The following is a 21,476-nucleotide window of genomic DNA, read 5'->3' on the forward strand; positions in this document are numbered from 1 at the left end:
GCCCTTCAGGGTCTTTCTGCAAATCCTAAGGTACTTCTAGCTCTTACTTCCTTAGACCATGCAATAGAATGAGTCCAAGAGCTCAGGAGACAGCAGCTGTTCAAGCTTGGGAACTATAATGTATTCAGTACTATTCTCTCCCATCTTGTTCTGCAAGCCAGCGCATGCCATAATACTGGCCTTTGATTTCAACTAGAGCCTGTTTGGATACTGAAGAGCTATAATGGCAGTGATGAGTTGGAAAAAGTTCTTACCATGGTCAGGTCAGTTAAGGTTTATTTGTACACTTGGGTACTGACAACTATTCGGACAAATATTGTTTGTGCTACTTTAAAAAGCATTACAAAGCAAGAAAAAAAAAGCTTTCACTCATCAATAATATTGCAATTGGACAAGAAAAGACTCTTCTTAAAACATCCCAGGGTTAAAAGCAGGGGACCTGTACGTTGTGTTTTTGTTGAGATGAAAAGAGTTCTTGCTGACAAGATTTTCAAAGGGTTTCTGTCAAAGAACAATGAGGCTGTAATTGTTAGTGTTATTATTTTAGTATGAGCTAAGAAGTTCTGCAGTCTTAAGTCTGAGCAGATGCCAGAGTACTACGTTTGAAAAAGGTGTCATTAAACTTTTGTGACATTAATGTGGTATTAAACAATGTAATATTATGCAACAATTAAACATCTGAAAAATTATTTCCACGGAAAAATGTTGATTCTCCAATGTTTGTCTGTACATGCAGCAAAATCAGATGATGTTATAAATTGAAAAATAAATTTAACATCAGTTGTATGGGGTGAGAGTAAACCTAAGGCAAAATGCTAATAGAAGAAAGAAATAGCCATTTTATATAGCCACTGGTCCTACAGATGTTCAAATAGCTATTTAAAGGTCATCTGGTAATCTTCACTGGGTGAAAAAATGCAGAAATTCTTCTCATAGCTTTTGGAGAATTTTTACAGAACCTTTGTCTTCACATTTCTTTCACTTAAGTTTTATAGATGTCTTTTCCTCATGCCCTTCTTAACAGGCTTTCTAGGCAGATTAAATTAAATATATTTGGCCTTGGTAACTAGAAACGCATATACATATGTAAGTCTGCGTACTTTGAAGATACCTGTTTTGGCCCTCTTCCTAGCACATGCCTTAATTCAATCATGCACTTTTTACTCTTTATTTTTTCATTCAGTTTGCAATCAAAATATGACAACAGAATTTTAGGTGTCAGTGAGATCCCAATCAAGAAATTCTTGTTATTCTGAGCCTTCTTCCACAGGTACATGAACTGACTTCCTATAGTGTTACCAACAATTAATAATTTGAATTGGGAAAGAAACAATTGCTGATGAGTTCTTCCTTCCCAGAAAGGTCAAACTGAATTCAGTTGGAGAAAAATTTAAATTACTTTGACCACCATAACTTGCTGTTTTCTGCATTCTTAGGACAATGAATATAGATTCCACTGGTCATGATTTCCCTTCCCCATATACTCTCTTTTGGAATGTGAAAAGACAAACTCCAGCTCTAATTCTCAATAATGATGTAATTGTCATGCTGGGATTTTTTAAAGTCATAATTCATCTTTCTTCTTCAGGATGATTTTCCTCACAAGTTCTGTAACATAAGGTCTTATTTCTTCAACAGAGACAGTAGAGTCCCAGGCCTTTACTACTTTCCCATTGGGGTCCACCAGGTATTTCCAGAAGTTCCAGGTTGGTTCTTCTCCTGTAGAATCTATAGGAAAAAAAAAAAAAAAGAAAAAAAAGGCAGAAACTTAGAAAAGAAAACCACGTTAGCCAATTTCTGACATTTGTTCATGTCAATTTGATGATTACCCTCTCAGATGAAGAAGGAATGTAAAATTAAGGAGTTCAGTCTGCATAATAAGATTAATTTTCTAACAGACAGGGAGCTTTAACTAGACAGTAGCCCCCTAGAGACTGCTGGAAACAGTCAAGCTTGAGACAGATATTCAGACAGGAGAAAGCACTACAATCGGTGTTAAAGTATATGTGTGCATGAGTGTGTGTGCCTATGCTATATAGATAAATCTGAAACAGTTGAACAGTGATAAGAAAATTGAATTTGGCATAACAATACAGCTGTACCAGGACTGATTATTTGCTTGCTTATCCAGAATTTTTCCTCCAAAAGCACCCAGTATCATGTGCTTCAGAAGAATGTTTCAAGAAATGCTACATGAAGAAATAATGAATTAAATATTTGCAGGAGGTTTCCTCCTAATCCTCAGCTACCACAGTTTTTCCCTCCATGACCTCATATTCATTTTACATGAGTCACATTCTTATTCTTTACTATTCTGCTACACGACTAACAAAATTTTCAGGGTTTTCAATCAGACCAGGAGACTCATCTCACTAATAGCACAAGTACAGTCGCTACAGACAAATTAGCATCTTTTTCCATTGATTATATGTTGGGCAAAATCTCATAAGGAATCAGAAGATATTTCAAAGTATCATCAAGACACAGCCAGACCTCCACTCTTGACTATCTTGTCATTATGCTACATAAATATGCTGGCTCCAGCAGCCTCCATTTGCGTGTGGACCAACAGGGAAACAGAAGTTTTGCAAGTTCTATGTGACATGTCTGCACTAACAACCCCACTAGGCAAAACAGAAATAAAGGTTGTGAAGAGGATTAAAGGGAAGTTTGGCTAGCAGAAAGATCCATTACAGACACCTGGAAGGAGCTGTGCTTGCGGAGTCAAAAATAATACTACAAAGACTCCTTTAAATTCAGTGGTATGTGGGAGAACACTGTGGTGCTAGAGAGAAGCATCATCGATTTGGTCCTTGCAGAATGCAGTACAGGTGATACCATGTCATATTGGGCTGGAAGACATTTCCTTCACATTGGATGAAGACTGACATTTTAGTTTAGTATTTAAATGGTATTTAGAGCATTCGTTCAGTGCAAGAAAAGTAGTGCCTTGATACAGAAAGTAGTGCCTTCACAGAAAATATCCTGCTCTACAGTGCATTTTGTCAGCTGTCTGCTAAGAACCAGCAAAACCTCTTCAGGTCTCAATGCTAGCTTTAATGCAGATGGAGGAACTGTACAGTACAGCTATTCCAATGCTTGGCAAGGAATGAGGAAGGGAGTATTCAAGGACATCTCTTAGTGCCTGGTTTCACTTTTTGATTGTTGAAGTAAATTGTGTAGGTGCTTTGCTTCCACTTATCCTACAGCTCTTGAGATGAACCTTATAAACCCAACCTGCAGCAGTCGTGTCACAGGAGAAGCACTTAGGAGACTGAAAAGTGGAAAAAGGAAGATCAGGTGTTGTATACATACAGAAGAATATGTATTCCATGTAGAGATTTATTAGACTAGCTTTTACAGGGCATCTGTTATCATAGTGTCTTCATCCCTGGAGATCTTTTTAGAAGGTTAGACAAAGCTATCAAGGGTGACACAGAGAGAAATTCTGCCTTGTGCAGGAGGATGGACTACATGACTTCTGACCTCTTTGAGCCTGACAAATCTGTGCTAGGATTCTGTGAACGTGGTCATAGATATCTTTTTTCTGTTGGATGGTATTTTGTGTCAGAGGAATTCTACACTGGGGAAGCAACCCTCCAATGTTCCAGGTTACTCACCAATTAAGTACTTGAAGGCAGGAATTGCACCAGCTCCGCTGACTGCTATTTTGCTGAACATAGGAAAGGAGGCACCGTAAGTCTTTCGTGCAAAACTCTCAATTTCTTTGTTAGTGTCTGGTTCTTGCTGCCCAAACTGATTGCATGGGAATGCCAGCACATTGAAATGATATGGGCCGAGGTCTCGCTGTAACTGTTGTAAGGCCTTGTAGTGGCTATCTGTATACCCACACTCACTTGCAACGTTGACAACTAGTGACACCTGAAGAACAAGAAAGAATAAAAAATGTGCTGCACATGTCAGTTTTCCAACAGGTAGGCTGGGATGCAGATTATTTTCAAAAGAGGAGAATGTCTAGAGAACTGTGACTGAACGCTTACACTGGAAACTACATCAAGTTCTGTTCACAACAGGAAATTTAATATTTCTTTTATGTTTTCCCATTTGGCAACCATGAAGATAACCAATAAACTGCTAAGCAATCTTAATTCTCAGTTTACCGAGAATCTATTTTCTATGTTCTGCCTTTGGATAGTTTCTAAGCATATTTTAAAAAAGAATACCCAGCTAAGATACATCAAGTTGCATGAAGGAAACTTGCAAATTAATGTATTTTTGGTAGTTTATTTATCTGTCGTGAAGCATCTGTTCTGCAGCGTATTTCTGTGTACAGAATTTAATACTCATACAGAACTGGATGATCCATTTATCACTGCTAGTGTACATGTCTTAGTCTGGAAGTTAATAGCGGCAACTACAGGATTTTGGATTGGTCTATGCAGTATGGACTGTAACATTTCTCATGATTTCTAGAGTAAATCTACTCGGTTGTAACAAAATGACAACAGTTTTTGCATAAAGCTTTACTGCCTCAATCAGAGATTCCAATAAGTGAAGACTGTGCCCAATATCCTTTTAAGTCATTCCTGTAGCTGATCATCTTTGACATCGTGCACATCGTGTCATTCAGACACTACCACCAGGCATGGATCTGCCTGCGCAGATTCAGCAGAGAGAAAGATGCCAAACACAGATGAGCACTACAGGAAAATAGAGGCATATGTAAGGACAATACATGGTGGAACAGATTCTGCCAAGAATTTCTTGGGGAAATTAAGTGTCTTAACCCTAAGCTGATACATATTACACAGTTTCTCAAGGTCTTGAAGATCTTTCCATTGTTTTTTGAGATATTGTATCCTTAAATAACTTCTAGAATTTATTTTTTGACATATAGATTTTATTATTCTTGCAAATTTTGTGTGAGTTGCCACTTGTTCTACATAAATTGAAGTGATTTAATTATTTAATTATTATTAAATTATTATTTATTTAATTATTGAGTGGATTAAAGCTGAATGTCATAGATGTTAGATACAACATGATTTTATTAATAAAAATAGCATTATGCACTTTATAGTGATGTTTCTTTTACATACAGCTACATCCTATTCCTTTTTTTCAGACCAATTGGTAAGAGTCATAAGGCAATATAAATATTATAATACTAAAAATGTTTCTACCCACCTAGATTAAAGTCAGGCATAGTGCAGAAAAAGCAATATGATTTGGGAACTGAAATTCTGCCTGAGTTACTCTGAATCCAGTGGGTTTCTACAGATTATACATCAGCCCAGAAGCTGGTCCTTCATTCCCAAATTGCAAAAGAAGTTTGAATTCAATCAAAGTAGCCAACATATTCCCCAGTGCTAGTACAACAGTAGCTATTCACATTGGATCTTTCTACATGAGTTTGGAAGCTTAATAGAAAATAGCATGTTGGTTTCATTCTTGTCATGTGAGACAGCAGTGCTGAAGGAGGCAATGCTGCAAGAGGAAAGCCTGAAGCTCGGACACATTAACTGACCTGACCAAGTTACACAGCAAGTAGCTGCAGGGGAGGAAAAGGAAGTAAAAAACTTTGACTCCAGGTCTCACACTTTTGTTTTTGTGACCACTGGCTTTACTCAATTTAAACTTTGGATTCTAATGTTCCGTATTCCTATGTGTCTGTTTTTATACAAAATATAAAACTAAATAGGAAATATGAAGTCAGTGCACCCAAGAAATTATATGGAAAATAAATTACTACACATGTTTGAGTTTTTAAATCAGAAAAAAACACTGGCACATAAAAGCCCACAGTCTGGGTAAGGTATGGGATAATAAGATTAAATCCCTAGAAGGGGTAGAAATGAGTAAAGAAAAAGCTAAGGGGATATGTTGGTGTTCATATTAAGCACATACTTTGTGTATTTTGTACCTTCTATAGGTATATGGCTATATTTAAAGTCATTTCAGAGTGGCAATGTTTTCCCCAGAATACAGGTAATCTTACAAAGCAGAAGTTGATGTAATCTTCTTTGTGGTGTAGTGTGGCAACAGAATACAATCTAAGCAATCCCAGTACACTTGCATATGAAATATGATCTGGAGCCATCTAGCTAACTTCCAAAGCATCACATTCATTCAGACTATATTTACAAGCTCTACCTGAAATTTTAAATTCAGTCTTGCATAGTGACAACTGTAGTTTAGTATGATTGAAGCAAATATAAATTGTAACACTAAGAGTCGAAGTCACATGTAGTTCTTTCGTATAAAATTCTAGAGGGTTTTTTACATATAGTTTAAGACTGAGCATTCTCATAATGCAGAAGTATTCATATACCTTACTGTGTTCATATCTATTGGTACTTCATGTCAAATACAATGGTAATGTAAGAATTTACCACTGGAGGTTTGGGAGAAATAAGGTTGTGTAGGTATCATGTTCGTATTGTAACAGATATGAAAGGTGACTTGCCAATGAAAACAATCAAGCTTTTATAACTTTTACTTGATTTTGAAATTAGTAGGGCTTGAAAGAATTAACTCAAAAATAAAAATTTTAATTTACAGCTGTTTAAAACTAGTGATTACTCAGCACGGTGGTGAAAGGCATGAGAGCTCGCACTGCAAATTGCGCAAACTTCCAAACATTCTCCCACAAAATAGGAGGAAGCACACACAGCATTTCTTAGAATGGCAGGCACATTCTGCTTCTCTTTTTCCTTACAAAAATGCATTCTATCACTGAACTTTATACCTTAATAGTGCAAGCCTCCTAAAAGTATAATTAGCATATATAATAAAAAACTTTCAGGATTTATTAGTATTTCATAAGGAATGTTTAAAATGATTGTTTAAAAGTCTTTACCAAGTTATTTTTCAAGTGTCTGGTACCAGAAGTGATTAAATGAGTTTATTTTTCTTGGTCTATATTTTATTTTTAATAAATAACAGGCACTCCTGTTCTCATGAAGAGACTGTACTTTGACCTCTTTTGAACTTAATTTGAACTTAATTGAACTTAATAATTTAAGTTCATTATGCCTCTTCACTGACTTTAGGCTCTGAGAGTGCAAGTAAAGTACACCACCTAGTGTGCAGTGCAAACAATTCATTCTGGACCTTACAAAAATTATTTCATTTAAGCTGAATTCTCTGTTAGCTGTTCTCTGACCTCTTAATACTATCCTTTCCTTCCCTTTGCTTAAAAACCCCATGCATTCTAGTAGTGAACTCATTTATTTAACACTGCAAAAGTATTTCTTGGTTTACCTACTGTTTACACCAGTGTACCTCCTTGAGGAAAAGATCCCTAGAGATTTATGAATCTGCTATCAGCTATCCTTTGTGGATCAGTTAGCAGAGACAGTAGATACTTAGGTTTTTAGACCTGGAGATTCTTAACTGGCTCCATCTGACTGATGGAAGAACTAATCACAAGTGTCAGATTACACCAACTCACAGAGTTGTTACCCTCAAGAAAAAAAAAAACAGTGATACTTTACACAGTAATTAAGTAGCTTTACTCTGTATTTGTGCACATTCAGTAATATTACATTCTTGGATGGTAGAGAGCTGTGATGCAAAGTCCCTAGCATTACTTTCAACAGTAAAATAACACTTTGCATTGTTATAATGCCTAATGCTTTTACATTATTGTAGTACCTTTGGTTCAAGATTTCCAAAGCACTGTGCTGATACTCCTTAATTACACCACAGCACACCATACTTAGCTGTGTGGTAGGTAGGCAGGCAGGTACGTATGTACAATTATACCTAGGTAGGTATAAACACAGCAGGGAACAGTTGATGCTTGGGAGTTCTGACTCCCAAACAGCTACTATTTTTGGTAAGAATACTGCCTCTTACAGCGTATCTGATAGAGATCATAAAATATAATTTTTATTTAATTAGACAGGTAGGTGGATTAGATGATAGAAAACTAATCTTATTTGGATCCTGTTGATTCTTTTCCAACCACACATCACTGCCCTTCATTTTTAATGTAGATGGGTCAACATCAGTATGGTAGCCTGGAAAAAGCATAGGAAGATGGCTGCCTTGCACAAAACAGTAGAACAGGAAGCATTTTGACCTATTTCACTTCTGGTACTCTTTTTTTTTTTTCCAGCTGTAATAGCCCCCCCTTTCTCTGCTTTCAGGTAGATGTAATATCACACTTGATTTTGTAGCATGTATGCCAAATTTTTTGCATTCTGGCAATATAATTTTTTACACCCACATAGAAAGGGAGAACTACCTCACATGTTTTTGATATTTTTATTAAAGTGGAGGATAGGTTATGTCTGTGCACATTTATTTCAGAAAAAAAAATGTTCCTTATTTTTTTAAATTTTTGTTATTTCAGAATTGTTAGTACATTTCTTATTTATTATGTAACAGGGGGTACTTGTGATTTGTATCAAGACGCACTTGAATGGAAAATGAAATAATATCAGTCTTACTTTTTTTTACTACGAAAAACTGTCTCAAGGATTTGAATACACAATACTTTATATTAATAATAGTTATTGAAGAAAGATTCTGCAAGTCATGAGTTGCACTGATTGTTTCTACTTAGCATGGCTCTTGTGTTTTTAGAATTAGCAGGCTTTTTTTTGTAATACTCTGAAAGCTTTTGGATTCTTTCAGTTCCCAGTTAGTTTCTTGACTACAAATTAAGTACTTATTTAACTAAATCAGTTGAGCAACTGAATTGAAGAAAATGTTTTCCTTATATCTGCCAGAAAGCTTAAGGCTGTTAAAAGCAGGTTTAGCAATTAGCAGATTATTGTTCCAGGGGCTAACTAGTGACTCACTTTCTTTGAAACATCAGCAGCACATACATAGTACTTAGATATTGTTTGCTTTCTTTTAATAGCTTTAAAATATTATGATAAGCCTACATCTTAACATTACTTATCTAACTGCAGATTTAAGTGGGTTTATTTTAAGAAATAAATGGAAGTTTTAATTAACCTTTGTCTACCTTGATATTGAGCTCTGACAATGTAATGACAGAAAGGATGTGTTTTATTGCTATAATTTTCTTTAAAATTGTGCACATGCATTCTCAAACAGGAGCTAGCCTGAACATTAACAGACTCTCTGAATGCAAATCTTTTTGTTCTTTACAGAAGCTGGTCATCAGTTTTTTTGGAATAAACTATTCTGTATGGCCTCGCAGAGATCCAGGAGTCCCATTCACCGATGGCATTACCTTTTCCCAGGTATGGCTCTAGAGCTCTCCCTTACGAAACCAGCCATGCCTCGAGAATGGGCTGGTATCATAGCACCATTGGAGATACAGACACACATCCCTAACCTGGCACGTTCATGAGGTACCAGGGCAGGCTCTGCAGCTTGTTCCAGAGGGGATGAACACCCTCAGCTCTCTGCAGGGTGGCTGCAAGGAATTCCTCTGAGTTCCCCCTTTACTCCTTTCCATGTGGATTCTGGCCCTGAGGTAGAGAAGCTACAGGTGGTATTTGCTTATTTAGACAGATTTGCAGGTGACCTGCAAACAAAACATGCCCCAGTAACAAGATTTATTGACAGAGCCTTTGGAAGGAACTCCTGAAAAAAAAGTAAATATTGCTTAATATTAAATAGGTTCCATGGTTTTTCCAGTATAGATATTTGAGTGTGCATTGGACCAGTTCTGCTCTACCTGAATTGTGAACGGAGGGGGAGGAGGACTTTAGCCAGATAAGATTCAGACCTCTCATTTGGTACAAACTTACAGGTATCTCGTTCTACTGAGCTCACAAAAGTGTACACCTGCTTCCATGGGCCTTCTCCGCCTTCCTGCCAATGTTTTAGTGACCTGCTGCTGTGGACTGGTGAGCTCAGACACCTCAATGAAGTACCTGAGGAGGGGGAAAAGTGGAAACACAAAGCTGGAGAATAAGGGTGAAAGTGAGAAGTGGGGCCTGCCTTTCTGTGCAGCAGCTAAGCTGTTGGACTGCCTGGCTGTATCACAGATGATGTGTCACCGGAGTGCTAGAGTGCTAAGGGTGGCAGTTGTGGGTTTCATGTTGATTTTAGCTTCTGTGATTTGTGAATGTGGCTATGAGAGCTTATAGTATGCACCCAGTGTGCTAACTTCCTTTTTTCACTCTTCCACAGTTACTGACCATCCTTCCTAGATGGTCAAACCATTAAAAAAATATCAGGTTACACCTCAGGACATTGTTCTTAAAATGGAAAGGGAAGCTCTGCTTAGAACTCCTGAATGTAATATGTAAATGAAATTTAAAAGACATCATAAAAGTATATGTATGTCTAATGCACTTCATGTTGCTCTGTCACACTAAAAAGCAACAACTGGAATCGCATGGTGTTGCCGCAATTTCACTATACATTGATGTTAAAATAGCTACTTTATCATGTCTCTTGCTTTTTTACTAATTATGATGAAATCTGTTAACTCCATTAGCCACTGATTAAATCCCATCTTTTTTTTTTGTTTTGTTTATGCAGAACATTAAAAAGGGATGGGACTCAAGTAAAAATAATTTAATAAAAGTCATGCAGTTAAAAAGCAGAAAAAATCTCCAAAAGTAAGTTATACAAAGGTACAAACTTCATGAGCTTCTTCGAATTTAACAGCCACCGGTGCAATTCATCCTGCTGACTGGAAGGCAGGCGGGCAGGAGGCATTCCCTGCCTGCCACGTCTACAGGCAGCAGCTGCAGCTGCACGAGAAGACGCGGACACACACAGAGGTTAGGCTGCAAGCGTTTTATTTAAAGAGTGCAAAGACCTATGGAGGGGTATCAAAGGAAGCATGCAGGCAACACTCCAAATCAGTTAAAGAAAAGTCGTAAACCCGAATCTTGCATGCGTGCACCGAGTTAATGTACAACCTCTCCACCCCCACTTGCTTTTCGCAGACATGCGAGGACTGGCTGGTTAGTGAGTCAGGGCGGGAGCTGCCCATCTCCGCGCAGACTTACCGAGCCCCTGTATTTCTCCAGAGAGACTAGTTTGCCCCTGATGTTTACGACTTTGAAAGTGTAAAAATCAGGCTCTTTCTGCTGCGTAGCGGAAAATGCTAAGAGCAGGAGTGCTGCAATTGCAAGGAGCATGGCTAGAGGGATGAGAAAAACTTTGGGGAAGGAAGAGGAAGGCTTGTGCTCCACACTGCCCTCAGGATCTAGCATGCTGCACGGCCGCGCTGCACAGACCCTTGCCACGCTAGGAAAGCGCTGCCGCAAAGAAAGGACTGCTGCAAACGGACCTTTTGCAACAGTCCGGCATCTGCAAAGGGTTAGGAGCTGTGTCCGTACCGACCTCAGGGAGGGTATTTATGGAGGGTTCAGACACTCTAAAATGGAGTGTTTCGTGGTGGCAGTGGCGTATTAAGTCAGGCCGTTTATAGGTACCAGACAAATGAAAGTGCAAGTTGGCTCGAGAATACTAATGCTGTATGTGTCTGTGGGATACCAGTCAGATTTAGAGATCTGCTTTTACTATGTCCTAGGAAAATCGGGGGTAGAGTTATTGTGATTTCTAATAGTTTTGCAGGTGCCTTTTTAAAGTATACTAACTATAGCATCTAGTAACTATGGTGTAATGTCAAAGGATAGCAGCGGCTTGGTTGCTGGTTGTTACCGATGCAAGTGCTCTGAACAAGAGTCACCTGTACAGTCAGCAACAACAGAATTACAAACGTGCCATGCTTGTGAAATGGGGCACCATTAGCCAGGCCTTCGGGAAATTCATCTCAGCATGCACCTGGTTGGTGAGAAGCAAGCGGCCAGACTGCTGGTCTCACCAGTGTGATCTGGGAGAAACCACATTACCAAAGGATAATATGGTTTTACCACAGAGGCATTAAGCACCAGGAACGGAATTTGGTACCAAAGCTTTCAGATATACAGAGACAAACAACTGCTTCAGTGCACTGATGCCCTTCTTGGGTCTGCAAGAAAAAATAGCCATTTGTACAATTTACTACAAAGCCTGCTGGAAGAAAAGGATTTGTATATATAAAGTAACAATACAAAGCATTTGATGGTCATTGATTTCTTCTTGGACCGAGAAACTGGTCCTCCATGCCTATGATTCTGATAATTCTTGGCAAAGAAAAGCAAAATGTAGTGATTTATAGAAAACAAGTAGCACATCCAAGGCATATTGGAAATCTATCTTTTGAAGAGCAAATTACATTTTGTAATCTCACTTCGTGGGGTTTTTTGGGTTTTTTTTACTGAGTTTTGGTAGATTTTTGACATCTTGATCAAATTTGGACAGGTAATTCAAGCATAAGTGGCATTACTATAAGTGAAAAGGCCATGTATAACTAGTTGAAAAAATTAATTAAGTCTTTAAACATTTCAGTTTTTAAATGTTTTTATGTATTTCAGCTGAAGTAGACATCCAGCATCAGGAAATAACACAATATACTACAAAAATATATAGATGGAAAATCTTCTACCATGTTGTCTATGGGGAAGGTGATACATCGTGCTAAGGATCTGAAGTTCTCATCTTCACAGATAAGCGCTATCTTTCTGTATACTTTCCTGGCTGTAGTATCAACTAAGAACCTTTCTTTTAGATTACAGTCAAGTATGATTGCCTCATTTTAGAAATAATCTAAGAAGCTTTACAGTTTCTTCAGACACAGATGGAGACAGAGAATAGGGCTTTAATATAGTATATACATTTAAATAACTTTTGAAAACCTAGTAAATCCTAAAAATAATTTAAAGAAATAATTCAAACTATGAAAATAATTCAGCATCAGCATTTTTTTTGCCAGAAAATTAAAAATTAATCTACAATACACTTTTACATTTCTTGAAGTATAATGTTTTGGGTATGGGACTGAAAATGGGGCCTCATACTGCAACATGAGAAAAGGTTTTGCTCTGGAAAGGGACTTTATAAAATCTGCTTCCTACAGCTGTGTCATTATTGTCCCCGATTTCTAGATAAAATTTAGTGGCTTTCTGAATTATATTTTCTCCTACAAATAGATCCCAGAATCTGAAAGTTTTTTGATCACTGGCACTGAATTGGGAACTCTTTAAATAATGGCCAGCTGGCAGTACAATTCAGCTTCCTCTTTTACTGCCATGTTTGTGTATTGCTCCCTGCAATAAAACATTCTTTAACATTGGCAAAGAAGGAATTATTGTTTCTAAATACACACAGAGACTATGTCAAAGACTGTTGGCTTTATGATTCAAGTTTTCAGAGCCAAGCTGCACTAACGTATCATATTAAAGTCTATCCAACTATTTGAACTAAATCTGATATATTCTAATAAACTGCAGCTTGCAGGAAAAATGCCAGTCAGGTTTGCAAACTGGTGTGTGTTGGCGTACTAGCATGTCTAAATGTTGATCTAGGAGGACTGTGTCTGGTAGCAAGTGTAATTTAGTTAGTTTTGCAATTTACTCTTTGGTCTACTACACCTAATAAAAACCTTTGTCAAACAGGACTAGACTGAAACCACCACCTAGCTAACCTCAGCTGTCCCCCAAACAGCATTGCAGCGCTGCAATTCTTGTCATGCTGACCTGGACTGGATTGGCCCATGTCCCTAAAGGTGAAAGCCCTGCACTACATCCCATTAGCAATACCCTGAGCCACCCAATCCTCATTTCGTGAAATGTGAACTTCAGGTGAACCACAAAAAGCCAGATTAGCTCTAAAGGTTGCACTGACTTCCTAATACATTCAGAAGTATGCCTTGCCAGTATTTAGAATCCCGTATTACAGACTTTGCAACTTTTGTTTACCTATGTAGACTCTCTGAGGTGGTGTTTCCAGCACTGCTATTTACATTAATACTTTGCCTTGAACCCCTTTAGTGGCTCGACATTAATCTTTTATGCTCCTTGTTTTTCTGGAAGGGCCTCCTTAGCCTGGGCTCGGAAATGCCAACATGGCATTTCACTGCCAAGACGGGGTAGTATTGTACTGGATCACTGAGAGATTTGCCTTATACAGGCACTTGCCAATTTCCTTAGGTCACTCTCCAGCACTGCCAAGAGTCAGCCGGGCTGGCTCTTCTCCCCCGAGACCTGCAGAACTGCCAGCAGACTCGCTGGCCAAGGTGCTGTCCCTAGCTGCAGCGCGGGCCGGCTCCATAGCCAAGGTCAGGGAGCCAGGAGCCATCTGCCCCCACCGTCCCTGTTCACCACAGGCTGCTTTGTGTGGAGCACACGCGCCCTTCTCCACCAAACGGCAGCGTTGGGAGCAGGGAAAGGGGGGGAAAGCCCTGAGGAAGGGGGCAACAAGGCCCAGGCTACGCGTGGGGCAGATCCTCCCGGCGGGCCTCACCCTGCTCCGCAGGGCCTGAGGCCTTGCTTGCGTGCGCGCGTGCGTGTGTGTGTGTGGGGGGGGAACGGCCGGGAATGAAAACGGGAAAAAACCTGGGGTGGCTGTGGGGGGAAGAAGGAAAAAACGGCGCCGCTTCTTCCCCCGTCCCCGTTTCCTGCTGCGGCGCTGAAGGAGGAAAGCCCTCAGCGCCGGGGACGATGGGAAGGCGGGCGACCCCCAGCGGAGGGGGAGTTCTGAGGCGCAGGGGGAGCTTCCCCGGCGGCCGGGGCTGATCCGGGCCGGGTCAGCCATAGCCGTCCGTCCGCCGCCACTGCCCCGCGCCGCCCGCCCTCGAAGCTCTCCCTCCCGCCCTCGCCCCACAATGCATCGCGCGGCGCGGCTGACATGGCGGCCGGGCCGGATTAAGCCGCTGGCGTCGGGGCCTCCAGCTGCTGGAGCCGGGCATGGCAGGGGCGCAGCCCCGGCACCCCTAGCGCCGCAGCCAGGTACCGGGCCTTCGGGGCCAGGGGGGGCGCCGCCCCGCTCCGCGGGCCTCCCCCGGGGGTGGGGGTAGCCGGGCACGCTCTGCTGTCTCTCCCTGAGCGGGGCGGGGGCAGGTGGGCGCAGGGGGCGCTGCCCGCGCCGGCGCCCCCCGCCTCAGCCCGCGGCGCCCCGGCCCCGCCCGACCCCGCTGCCTGCGCCCCGCCTCGGCGGGCCCAGTGCGGCCTCCCGACCCCGCGCCCGCGCGGGCTGGCGCGCCGGGGCTGCCCCGCACGCCCGGCCGGGGGCGTCGGCGGTGGCCCGGGGGGTGGTGGTGGGTGGTGGGTGGTGGGGCGGCCCCAAGGTCAGCGGGGAAGTGGGGCCGGCCCCGCGGCCGCATCCGGGCGGGCGGGGGAGCCGAGGGCAGTGCCCAGCTGCGCGCCCGCCGGGCTGGAGCGGGGTGCGTGCGGCTTGTTCTCCCGCCCAGTGGAGTGAAACGTTGTGGGGGGAGAGACCATTGCAGTTGGTGAGGCCCCCCGTGGAAATGCCCCCCCCCCCGTCCCGGGCCGTCCTCGTGAGCTGTACCCCCCTCCCCCGCCGTTTCTTGCCAAAGCGAGAGGTTCTCCTTTCCGTGGGTTACGATGTGCCTGAAATGACACACGGGCATCCCTCCGCCTGTGTCTTTGTGCTCTTCTGTTGGCTTATCTTGTATACAAATACAGCGGAACGACTTTTCTGCTTTTGCAATATGTTGCAATTTGCCAGTTGGCTGGATGTGTCATATTACCTGAGGCCTTCTTGCTTTCACGGTTGTTTCTGGTTATATCAAAGGAGGATGAGCTCGTAACATGCCGAGAAACAACATAATCAGGTTTAGGTAGGCTTAGGCTAAGGTAGGGATTAGTACATTAAAAAACGTAGTTGTATTTAAGTATGGATCTAATATTTTTTTTTTTTTGCATTCATACCACCTTCATGTCACTTGGCTTCCTGAGCACTGTGCCCTGGATCCAAGAGTCATTGCATTTGCTTGAAAATAGAGGATATGGTTGTTTCTAGTTTTGTTTGACCAGTGCTCCCAGGTTCAGTAGGTGCTTTTTGGATAGTCTGACCCCAGATAGTTATAATTATTCCTGTGACAAGAAAAGTGAGCCAGCCATGGAAGTATGATTTAATTACAATATCTGGCAGAAGACACTGTATTAGGAGTGAGAGGTCTCCTTTACAAACATCAGTTTTGCAGTGAGCTTTTTAAATAACTTTTCTACTTAAGTGAAAATACCTTCATAAAACTAATTTCGGGATGAAATTACCGTTTTCCAGAACATATGTATTGGGATATGTTCCCAGAAGATATATACAGAGGGATCAGAAAGTTCCTTCTGTCTTCTGTTCTTGCACAGAAGACAGCTGGGACTTTTCTCTCCTGACTCAACTAGCAGAAGGGAAGAAACTGCCAGACACCACGGTGCACCTGCACGGTGCGGAGGAATTACCTGGCTCTTCCTCTGAAGGGAATTGCTGCTACAGGGACAAAGAGGAGCAGGAGTTCCCTGTGTCCTACTTGAAAGCAAGAGATCCCTGGGGAGCACCTCCTAAATGTCTTGTTGGATCTGCTTGCCAGAGTAATGGTTTTGGATTGTGTATTGGTAGCGATTTTGCCTAGCTCTGAGTATATCCTGTTTTCTCGTTGTAATGCTTGCTTTTGAAATTTTACAAAGTGTTTCTACTAAATTAACTTTATTTTTGTCCCTATCTTAATGAAATAATGTAATATTGGCACTGACTTGTACTGAGAACTCATAGAAAGAGGATCCTGCAATTTGCTTAGTGGATTAATTTGCGGAATGGAAGCAATCCAAGGGAAGTCAACATTTCCAATGCTTTTGGCACATTAAGACTATATTGTATACCGTTTGATAAGTTGTTTAATTGTACATAAATGATAGATCAGTAACTCGTAAGTACAAGAGACTTACCTAAATTTAGTAACAATGCATATGAATATTACTGTTACTTTTTTTAAAAAAACAGGTGCATGCATACATGTGTATGTACCCATACTGTATCCTTGGTTCATAATGTTGGTTCTGATGTTTTAGCAAATCTTTGGGAAAAAAATTTATGTTCTTAGATGTTGTTATTTATTTCTGTTTATGTAGGAAATATTTTGAGCAAGAAGTAACTCATAATTTAGGTTTTTTTGTGTCAGTAAAGCTTGACTTGGGAGTTTGGAATCAGTTTTGTGTTACAAACTGTTGTGACTCAGTCAGTGTGCCAACTGTATGGATGTATTCTTGACAACTTTTTCTGAAGTGGTTTTCAGCAGGTTTCTTTCAGTAGTGAAAGTGTTGGATCCTGTTAAGCAGATGTAAGGATACTGATGGAAGTTTGTGCACTAGTTTGTGACTGGTATGAAGTAGTTCAAAGGCTGTCTAATTCAAATCCTGTCAAAGGATTAGAGTTTGGGTGGAGGGATCACTCTTGCTTAAATACCAGATCCTGATATATTTCTATGTCACAAGTACTTACTGTTGTATTTTTATTTTGCAAAAGCGTGAAGTATAAATGGAGGTTTAAGAATAAGATGGGTAAATTGAATTTCAGTGCATATCTGCCATTTAAGTCAGTTTCATGATCAGTGCAGGCCTCTGGAAGCTAGTTCAGCCTCTGAAAGGCTTTAAACTAGTGCTGTACTGTTTTTTTTCTAGCCTCCTCATCTGCATTCGTACAAATGTTGTGCTGCTTTTTTTTTTAAAGTTAGAGCTACCTTGGATCAGTTTCCTGATCTGGTTACAGCATGTATCTTACAGCGTACAGCGACATTTGAGGCAGGTGGTGCCCCTCTTCTTGCTTCAGTGCTTGCTTAAGTTGATTGTGAAATGTTTGAAGGACTGTTACAGTAAAACCTGGGATCAGAACCAAAATGTACTAAAGCATTAGGGATTTTTACATGAAATACAGAGGTAAGGGAAGCCATTGTAACTTATGACACAGCTGGTGAGACAGAGAGGATGGCTTTCCAGAGTTTGGAACAGGCGTTACCAGCAGTAGTAGGTTCAGAAAGTGGTAATTCTTGGCGTTTGGTGACATACCTCTCCCTTACCTTCCCAGTGAGTCAGAATGTGTTGTAGACAAGACAGCGGGTGTCAATGTGAAGACAGGATAATCTGTAATGAGTACATCTTAGATGGATGTCCCATCCAGCATATTCTGCTCATTTCATTAATTAATTGTAAGATATTTGCACCTACATATGTTACTGTCTTGTATCAAGCAAAGCCTTCCCTGTTAATTCAGTTACTCAGTGGTACTTTTGCAATTCTGATGTAATCCTGTTACGTTTTTTATATATATACACACACACTTGTTTATCTAATGATTACTCCTTCAAAGTTTTCAGTCCACCATGTTGTAAACACTACATCAGAGCTTCCTACTGAGTTACGTAGCTTCACTAAGTCCAGAGTGCTAGTGTTGTTGTATCCCTGTTATGTGTGTTAAGTTTTGTGTGCACTGTACTAGCTTCCTTCTATATAGATTTTGGTAGTATTATACTTACTAGCCAACCCTACAGACTGTAGAAACAGGAAGATCTGAAACACTGCATAGCACTTATGTTCATTACTAAGAATACTAATCAGTTTATTGCTGGTGGAGCCTGAGGCACTTTAGTGGCCAGTAGTCTATGATAGTTTTAAGTAGTTTGGAAAACCATGAAGGATTGATAATAGTTCGTACTAAGTTACATCTAGCTCATAAAACAAACATAAATGTGTGATAACTTTTTTAAACTATTGGCATAGAATGTGGGAGAAGCTTAAATGGCTTGTAGAAGTTCTCAGATACAAAAATGGGCCGAAGACTGTAAATCATCCAGAAAACACACACCCACCCACCCACCCCCCATTACATTAGAGCTGTCTGTAGACATTACCTGTGCTGCAATCTGAGCAGAGTGCGGAAGACAACCTTTCCTTTTGTTCCTGTCTGTGGCTGTAACCTTTGTTTGCTGAACTTCATTATGTTATTGCTAAGGGAGTTCAGCTGGGCTATATTTGTAATCAGGTGGGGGGGACTGAGGTTAATTGCCCCACTTACTGTTGAAAGGCTGACTGGGGAGATTTGAGCTTAAGGGACAATCATAATGGGACAGATAAAAGCAGGTCTCAGATAAAATACAGGTCTCTCTGTCTCGAAGGAGGGAGTGCTTTATGGAAAGAGGGTGATAATAATTATGCTTGTAGTACTTTTGGTGTTTATATTTAATCTAGTAGTCCCTGGGGAAATGAAATTTATGAGACTCTTTCCCTTTAGTTGCTCTGCTGCACTTCTGTAGTTACTTTTGGACATTTCAGCTAGTTGGGACCAAATTTTAGATTATATTTGAGGTTATTTCAAAAGATCATTGAGTTTCTATATATTTTCTGGAAAAATCATGCCTCAGTAGAGGATGGGTCTCTGCTGAGGGGGAAGCAGGAGGAAGTTATGTTTCTTCTTAGGAAAGTAGCGAAGAACCAGTCAGCATGTATGTTCCTTCAGCTACAGCACATCTCCACTTGCCCAGTGGGCTGTGATTGAGAGTGTGATGGGGGAGCACAAATGACTATAGGAAACCAGGTATATTCAGTTCTGCTGCTAATGAAATGATGAAAAAAATAAATGCTTTGCAAAAGGGCAACTCAGAATGCAAGAGCTCACAGTTTAACTTGGTCTTTGTCTTTGAAGAGGCCTGTTATGGCAAAGTCTGACCCAAAATGTATGCTTTTGAAGGAGTAAAATAGTGTTGAACAAATTGAGAGGAAGGAGTGGAAGGGCAAATGGATAGAAATGTCTTCATGGAAGTGTGGTGATTGGTTTTGTGGCCCCACCCCCCACCCCCCGCGTTTGGAAGTAAGCATTACCCTGAGTTTTTGCAAATGCAGAATTTTCTAATGCTAGTGTGAGAGGAGGAGGAAACAAAAGAAACTGGCAGAAATGAAAGTGAAACAATCTGTTCCTTCATTTTGTGAGCCTAAAATGAATTCTACAGTAGTGAAATTGAAGCTGATTTTAAGCATTTTTTTAAATTTTGATTGTTGTAGATATGTATAGGCTTGATAATTTTCTGGAGTTTGAGGTCAGATGGTATCTTGTCTAACCTCAAGCTGTTGTATTTCAGCCAGGTTATTTTTCTACAAAGAGCCAAGAGTTGAACTAGATTTCAGAGGAGTAACTGGCACTGTACATTCAGAAAGCAGGGGAAACCAAGTCCCCTGTAACACCAGGATACTGAATAAATGAAATATGCTGAAACGATTTCAACAGGTTAATCATACCCCACTTTGCAGATGCAGGTGAAAAGCTTTGGTTTTGTTGCCAGCTTGCCTGGAAGAAAATTATTCTTTGATTCCAGGTCTGGCAATTTGGTATGATCCTGAGCTTGTGAATAAGATGTGCTCTCCAGGTTTCTAGAAAGATGCCACCTCAGCACTGATTCACTCCACTCTAGTGTTTTGTTCCCAACCATGTTATTCTTTTCGGAGGCTTTCCCTCCTCCCTTTTCCTGCTCTGCCTTCTCTCACCTGTAGATGGTCAATATCTCCCAGAAGAAGGAGGATCTTTTTGAAACTCTGGTTTAGTATTGGTCTCTTTTTTTTTTTTTTTTTCCCATGTTAAGTTTAATAATTTCATTTACTTTATAGTTCTTTATGAGACGGCTAACATGGTTACTATTGAGTGTGTTACAGCAGTTTAGATTGTTTTTTGTTTGATAAATCATTTCAGTATTAAGGAACAAAAGAAAAAAGCAAAAAGCAAAAAAATCCCCAAGTACAACAGCATTATTATTCCACTTGCATTTCAGATTCTGAATTTCATTGTGGAGCTCTTTTTTTTTTTTTGTACAAAATGTTATGTTCTTAGGAAATTTCATGACCTATCTTTATTAATATTTCTCAGGAAAAAAGAATATATCTGTGATTTTTAAGGTTAACTGCTTGCATTTGATTACACTCACTCTCCTAATATGTAACGTTATCACAGTACTCAATTTATTAGCTGAGTTATAAAGATAGTTTTTATTAGTTTCCTTTGTTTTCTCCAGTCACATTTGTACCTTTGATTAAAGGTAATATATTCTCCTTGAATATATAACTGTGTATTTTACTGAATGGGTGGGATCAAATAATTTGAGCCTACAACAGAATTTTTGTGGATTTTTCTTAAACTTTCTTGCAAAATGTGAATAAAAATTTGACACTTACAGAAACTGAGCAAAATGAAGCCCCACTTTTCTTCCAATGCTGGAGTTTCATGGTAGCTTTAAGCTGGAAGTGGTACAAAGAGAAGTTGTCCCCACCCTACTAGTTGTTTGTTACTAGCAGCTCCTGCTCCTCCTCCTCCTCTTCCCTTGTGCCAGCTTTATGTTAAGCTGGATCGGTTTTCCGGTTTTGTTCACTGCAGAGTTGCACAAGGGAGGAAGCAGCCCGAGGAGTGGGAGTAAGTAGCTGGGGTTGGAGAAGAGGTGTTATGGCTTCTGTCAGAGTTGGTGCCTGTGCTCCTTTTCAGTGATTGTGGAAGTGTGGCCTAGGTGTTCTCCAGTCCAGAGTTAAAGGGTGATGTGGATGTCAGAGACAAACCAGAAATGAAAGTGGAACTGATGAGTGTGTGGGTTTTTTGTTGTTTTGTGTCCCCCACCCCCCCACCCCACTTCAAGTTGAGCAACTAAAACATCAGGAGTAGTTAAAAATTTGAAAAATCCTACTCTCCTTTCTCTTTTAGTTACA

At 40.5% G+C, this 21,476-nt stretch overlaps 2 protein-coding genes across 4 annotated transcripts in view; one reads left to right on the forward strand and one right to left on the reverse strand.

Annotated features, from left to right (window-relative positions):
* Positions 1–1,154: 1,154 nt before the first annotated feature.
* GPX7 (glutathione peroxidase 7) lies at positions 1,155–11,159 on the reverse strand. Its single transcript, XM_009504612.2, has 3 exons — positions 10,911–11,159; positions 3,621–3,882; positions 1,155–1,728 (listed from the first exon to the last, which is right to left on the reverse strand). The coding sequence occupies exons 1-3, from the start codon at positions 11,115–11,117 to the stop codon at positions 1,565–1,567; spliced, it is 633 nt and encodes a 210-aa protein (XP_009502907.1). The 5' UTR covers positions 11,118–11,159; the 3' UTR covers positions 1,155–1,564.
* Positions 11,160–14,556: 3,397 nt separating this feature from the next.
* TUT4 (terminal uridylyl transferase 4) overlaps positions 14,557–21,476 on the forward strand; it is a 50,657-nt gene continuing 43,737 nt past the window's right edge. Inside the window, exon 1 of one of the 3 annotated variants that reach the window (XM_064455084.1) lies at positions 14,557–14,735. The gene's annotated coding sequence lies outside the window, so the exon portion shown is untranslated. The remainder of the gene's footprint in view (positions 14,736–21,476) is intronic. The other 2 variants (XM_064455083.1, XM_064455082.1) reach the window with 2 other exon arrangements.

Source organism: Phalacrocorax carbo, chromosome 6, assembly GCF_963921805.1.
Source record: "Phalacrocorax carbo chromosome 6, bPhaCar2.1, whole genome shotgun sequence".
NCBI classification, from domain to species: Eukaryota; Metazoa; Chordata; class Aves; order Suliformes; family Phalacrocoracidae; genus Phalacrocorax; species Phalacrocorax carbo.

Coding starts and splice junctions, on each gene's coding strand:
- GPX7 (XM_009504612.2), bottom strand. CDS start 11,117: ATGCTAGATCCTGAGGGCAGTGTGGAGCACAAGCCTTCCTCTTCCTTC. Junction 3,883..10,910: donor TGGAGAAATACAGGGGCTCG/GTAAGTCTGCGC, acceptor CTTGTTCTTCAG/GTGTCACTAGTTGTCAACGT. Junction 1,729..3,620: donor TGCCTTCAAGTACTTAATTG/GTGAGTAACCTG, acceptor TTTTTCCTATAG/ATTCTACAGGAGAAGAACCA.